The 5,948-nt window shown below is 31.5% G+C and overlaps 2 protein-coding genes across 2 annotated transcripts in view; one reads left to right on the top strand and one right to left on the bottom strand.

Moving 5' to 3' along the window:
* Positions 1 to 355: 355 nt before the first annotated feature.
* On the bottom strand, positions 356 to 3,347 carry LOC108692927 (exostosin-2). The gene is made up of 9 exons (XM_018201505.1): positions 2,584 to 3,347; positions 2,332 to 2,515; positions 2,111 to 2,250; positions 1,804 to 2,029; positions 1,554 to 1,734; positions 1,312 to 1,478; positions 1,053 to 1,196; positions 635 to 763; positions 356 to 577 (listed from the first exon to the last, which is right to left on the bottom strand). Exons 1-9 carry the CDS (start codon positions 3,315 to 3,317, stop codon positions 356 to 358), a joined length of 2,127 nt encoding a protein of 708 aa, XP_018056994.1. The 5' UTR covers positions 3,318 to 3,347.
* A 1,207-nt stretch (positions 3,348 to 4,554) lies between these two features.
* LOC108693022 (ras-related protein Rab-35) overlaps positions 4,555 to 5,948 on the top strand; it is a 3,352-nt gene continuing 1,958 nt past the window's right edge. The window contains exon 1 of the mRNA XM_018201663.1: positions 4,555 to 5,024. Within this exon, the coding sequence (XP_018057152.1) occupies positions 4,973 to 5,024 (52 nt within the window). The 5' untranslated portion in view covers positions 4,555 to 4,972. The remainder of the gene's footprint in view (positions 5,025 to 5,948) is intronic.

Genomic DNA, 5,948 nt, shown 5'->3' with positions numbered 1-5,948 from the left:
AGATATTTATATACAAAAAATTTTTATACAAAACCATTAATTTCATGAAATGCTGCCATATTGAATCATTTTCCATAATCATAACTTTGTACAGTAAACAAATTTTCCTAACTTTTATATTACTATATATTTTATTGTATATTTTATAGTCAACTTATATAAATAAAAAAATGATTACTATTAACAACTCAAATACATTTTAATTATAATAAATATGTATATTTTTGATAAACTAATCTTTTTCTTCCTTTTTAATAGAAGAAAATTTCCGATCTCTCAATAATCGTATTATTTTAATTTATATTAAATTAACTTTCATAATTACTTTAAAATATTATTTTTTTACATATTTTTTTTATAAACTGCCTATATCGTTAAATCGTTTTAATTTCTCTGGAAACACATCTTTAAAGAGTACCGGATCTGCACGAAATTCAATTGATTCCAACGGCATAGTTCCATAAATAGAAGAAAATTTGTTTATACACTGTGTACGTTCCACCATATGCGTCAAATCCGCGGATAACATTTCAGTATTGGTGCACTCGGGACATCGGAATTTTTTCTTTGGTGTCACCTATAAGATTTTATATAATTTTTAGATAATACCAATATATTTTGTCAAAAGTCTTACCTTTAACGGAGCTTTTCCAGTAATATTCGCTACCAAAAAATTCATTGCGATGTCCTCGCAATTCATGTGTTCATCGACCCATTCCTTTATGTCTCCAGGCATGGCTGTAGTATACATGTAATTCCAATACTGAAAAATATATTAAGAAAGACTTGTTGTTAAAGTTTAAAGACCTTTAAAGTTTTATACTATACAATTCCAATACTCGTACAAAAAATGGTGTAATTTACTTTGTCGGATTAACTTATACATTCTTGGTGAGGATAACAGGAGAGGATGTTAGTATTTTGAAAAAAATAAAATCCAAGGATTTTTATAATAATGTGCGTGGTCTGAAATGTTAAATAAAAATGTTATTAAAACAATAAAGCGTCTAATTTTTTGAGTAAAGAACAGTATAAGCGTTCGTAGCACTTACTTTATGATGAAAAGCTGCCCCTGTTAATACCATGGAAATACTATTCGTCCATTCACTTTCATACTTCCAACAATTAGTACCATTATCCCACATGTGTAAGCGAGATGGAAATCCAACGATTCTATCTGGAAATTCTCTCCATACCTGAAAGTTTATATATGTTTTATTAATATATATTTTCGTTCAATTAGTATTAGAAAAGATATAATATAAATATACTATAAGTATGTATTTTTATGACTAATTATTTTAAGTATACCTCATAAGCAAATTCTACTTCATCAGCAGTCAACATAATAATATCATCATCTATTGATAATACTGCTTCGGTTTCAATCTCATCATATGGATAAAATCGATTAGACAATTTATTTTCTTTCGTTTGTATTACTTTTAATGGCTTACTAACTTTTGGCCATCTAGTAGCTGTAACATTAAATTAAAATGGAACGTATGTATTTAAAGTTTAGCAAATAATCAAGATGTAAAATGTGCTCTTACAGTATGGTGGATCTTTATGCTGATTATTCCAAATTACTAGAACTTTGGATAAGCTCGGTACCTTCACAAGTTTATTAATTAATAAGAACAATAACTCCAATCTATCATACGTTAATATTACGGCAGTGAAGCCACGCGTTTTAGGAGCAGTTACTGGCAAAAAGAGTGGTGAAGGCTTTCCCTAAAAAGAAAATAATTTGTTTGAGAAATTCGCGAAAGATTAAGTTTTCTTGCTTTAGTAATTATCCACCTTATAGGATGGTACATTCCAATATGTATAATCTCGTGTTAAATGTGGAAATACACGATCTGCAAGTATTTCTAATGTAGTTTCAGTAATCTTCTCCATTGAACTAAAATAACGATCGTAAAGCCATGCATTCTGTTCTTGCATGTCCATAATACGTTGAGGAGATATCTTTTTTAACAGTTGTATTGTCAATAAAATGTCAACTTCACGTATAAAAACAGCAGCCCTGATAATAAGAGAAAGTTATAAATGAAATAAATTATATGTTGAAAAGTGTAACAAATATTAATTTACGAGTGCATCTTACTTGGTCCAGTCGATTACATCATGAAATGGCATCATTAGAGAATCAGCTATAATCACAGGTATACAACCAGCAGCCATTGCATCCAAAAGCGCACTTTGGGCAAGCCTAGCACCACGGATTATCAAACAAAACATCGATGTCTAAAAAAAAAACAGAAAATACTTTTAATTATATATTTTAATAAAAATATTTTGCATATATATTGAATATAATTGTATTACTTGCAGACTATCAGGATACTTGTATATATTCTCTCCTACACAACGTATTGTATTATTCATTGGATTAAAATGCAAACATGGACCTAGTATTAAAATATCTTTTGGATATGTTGTCTTTATTTCTATTAAATCTTGTTCAAAAGCATTATTAATGTTGATTTGTGAAGATATTACCAGCCATATTCTAAAATGCAAAATAATTATACATACGTGTGTATAAAAATTATGAAAAATAACAATGAAAGACATTACCTCATATTACTATGATTCGTTTTCAGATTATTTACAAGTGGACTGTACACTGGTAAACTAATGTCAAAGCTAGGTCTGTATGTCAATGATGACATTCCAGCACCTGCAATCATTGCTCTTCCTACTGGTACATCAATGATAGTGTTATAGTCTGGTACAGTGCCAGGCACCATGTTAAAGATTAAATGATTCTTTCCTTTGTTCCAGAAAGGTAATGTTCTTAATGCCTGAGAGACTTCTTGCAATCTCAATCTATTCTGATTGAGAGTATCGATGGAAGGAATAAAAATACAAGCTTCGTATGGATTAGGAGTATAAAATTTACTACTGATAATAGCATTCACAATTTGATAGAATTCTTTCGTCATCTGTCCAGTTATCGATCTACCCATAGAATCTAAGTATATCTTGAGTGGATAGACATATACCAGAAGTTTATTCCCCTGGCTGCCACATCGGTAAACGTTGAAACAAGTGAAATATGTACAGGAAGAATTGGTTGCATCTGCAGTACTCGAGTCAGCAGGTAATGTTTGAATGGGCAATGTATTTATATCATTTAGAGTTATAGGAATATGTTCGGAATGTTTCTGTGTATTACCAAATTTAAAAATATAATACACTGAGATTAATACAGTAAATAATGTAAATGACAATAAGCATATCACAAAGATATTGTGATAATGGTATGAGACTCTGTTGGCTTTATGTGATACACGTGCTGGTAATACCATTTCTTTCTCTTTCTTCCAACAGATATTGAAAAATATATTGTTCTATAAAAATCTCATATATTCAAGTACATAAATCTTCCATGTAATAATTTCAAATATCAGTAGGACATATTTGACATATGAAGAAAGCTGTCATGTACAGATATTTATCTCAATTTGTATACAATTAAAAATCCTTATTAAAATCCTTTATTAAAATGACATTCCTCTTTTTTTTTATAAAAAAAATTGCCATTAGACTGTTAATGCAAAATTAATACTTATAATGTAAACACGATATATACATAAACTTCCTGTCATCTTCAGATTTTTCAGTTTCTGCTAAGTACTCAGCTGTTCAAATCTAAAATTATAGTGAGGTTATGTTTGTTAAAGTTTGTTCATTTTATTTGCGTTTGCACTTTACATTCAGCATAAAGATTTATTCACAAATAATTTTATGCATTATGTAGTGTGGACACAAACATTTTGGCTCCGAAATTCAAACTGGACAGGTCTACTGCTCTAGATCATCTAATGAGACCTTTAATTCTAGGAAATACATAAATGGTTAAGAATATTTGGCTTAAAAATTTAATTGATCCATTTTCTGTGCACGTATGTGACTATATATATTTTGTCAGAATAAACTTTAATTGGCTTATTTTTTATTTAGCTAAACTTCTTGCATAATTCATCTTTTCTCTTTTTTTTTCACTTTAGAGAGAAAAAGAAAAAAGATAACCATTTAAAAAATTCAAAAATTTCTAAAAAGAACAAACTGACCAATCATAATTGAATGTGAGAATAATCAACTATGATTAATCGATTCTACGTCTATTTCGTGTGATTTCATCCTAAGGCTTATTCTACAATAGAATCGTAAGCGGTAAGAAATTAACCAATCATAGTCGATTAGTTCTTCTCATACTTAACTGTGATTGCCAATTTCTTACGCTTACGTTTTACAATTCTATTGTAGAACAGACATAAGACTTAGTCTACAATCACTCGGGAGACATTGTCGTATGTCACGCCGTAAGGAATTGACTAATCACAGTTGAATATGAAAAAAACACTCGATCATGATTAGTTAATTTCTTACGGCACGATATACAATTCCATCTCTCGACTGATTGTAGATTAGACCTAAGTAAGTGTTACGACAATTTTTGTGCTCAGATTATTTCTTGAGGATCGAGCTTAACGTCGTTAAGAACGCCACCGTTAAGTCGTCCGCGAGAAGGAATATGGCGGCGGTAACAAGCTGGTGACAATCTGATATGGGATGGGCGTCGCGCAGCTAAACGTAGGAACGCAGCTTTTTTTTCTCCCGCCGTAATGATAATGAGTGGTGATATCGCGACGTATAAACATGGCGATCATTTGACACTGCAGTCGTCTTCCGATCCAGACGAGTCGCGGTTACTGCTGCTGCTCCTGCTACTGCTGGGGATCGTGCGGGGGTAGCGATAGTTCGGTCTAACTAACAATTTCCGTGATACATATATTATACACGAAGCCCTGCGAACGTCGTGGGGACGGCAAAATCACATAAAGAATATCTCTCGCTGAGAGCGCCGCGAGGAAACTTATCGGGTGACGCATAGCGAACGTTCCGGAGGCTGCGACGACGCGGCATCGAAGAAGGAGCGACGCGCGTCGTATACGCTAAGATGGCCCGGGAGTACGATCATCTGTTCAAGTTGCTCATCATAGGAGACAGCGGTAAATATATACGCGGGTGCAACACCACCATACCGAACCGTCCCGCGATGACGCATAATTCTGTTTTTTATTAGCCGAATTTCCCTGCGTTTTATATATAACTTCCTTTGTTTCCTTGCTTATTTTTCTTCCTCTCTTTTTCCCCTTCCATTTCGTATTATAAATTTCATTCCGGATGAGGAAGATGTAAAAAGCGCAAAAAAAATAAAGAGTACAGATTGTTGCGCGGAGCGTTGCTGTCGTCGGTCGGTGCAAGCTGATCATCTGTCATTACGCACTTTTAGCGGCAGTTTATTAAATGATGAGTCCGACAATGGATACATGTCGGCTATCCATTACACCGCCGGCGTAGCTTATTGTTCGATTTCATGATGCGAAAATTGTTCTTCCTGCGCGACAGATTTAGAACAGCGGTAGAAGATAATGCATTGTGTCACGATAATGGGAAACTGAAAATAATTAAAAGACAAAGATATTTATTAGCATTTATTTCTCATAGTTTTCATTCTTATTAATTGAAAAATTATATATTTACTTTACTTTTTCTCTTTTATTTTTCTTTTTCTTTGTTATCAATTGTGTTTTTTATAACTTTCATAACATTTAAGGTTAAATCTCTTTTTTTTGTTCTACTTAATGTAGTATAGAAGTAATTAATTTAATGTGATACAAAGCATCTTGTATTAGAGTAACGTATGGAAATATATGTTTATCAAAGTGTGATTTTATCATGATATTCATATCTTTTTTATATTTGTCAATCAACTTATTTATAAACATTTTAATATATATAATTTTTTTTTCTTTAAAGCATTGGTAAAAACTTGCTCTTTTATTTAATTTAATAGGAATATAAATAATCAATTCTATATGATCAATCAATTCTATATATATAAAGCATCTATATGATATATAGATATATAT

The sequence above is a fragment of the Atta colombica genome, unplaced genomic scaffold (genome assembly GCF_001594045.1).
Source record: "Atta colombica isolate Treedump-2 unplaced genomic scaffold, Acol1.0 scaffold83, whole genome shotgun sequence".
Classification (NCBI taxonomy): Eukaryota; Metazoa; Arthropoda; class Insecta; order Hymenoptera; family Formicidae; genus Atta; species Atta colombica.
Note: the sequence above shows the minus strand (reverse complement) of the source record. Positions and strands in the feature narration are given on the sequence as shown.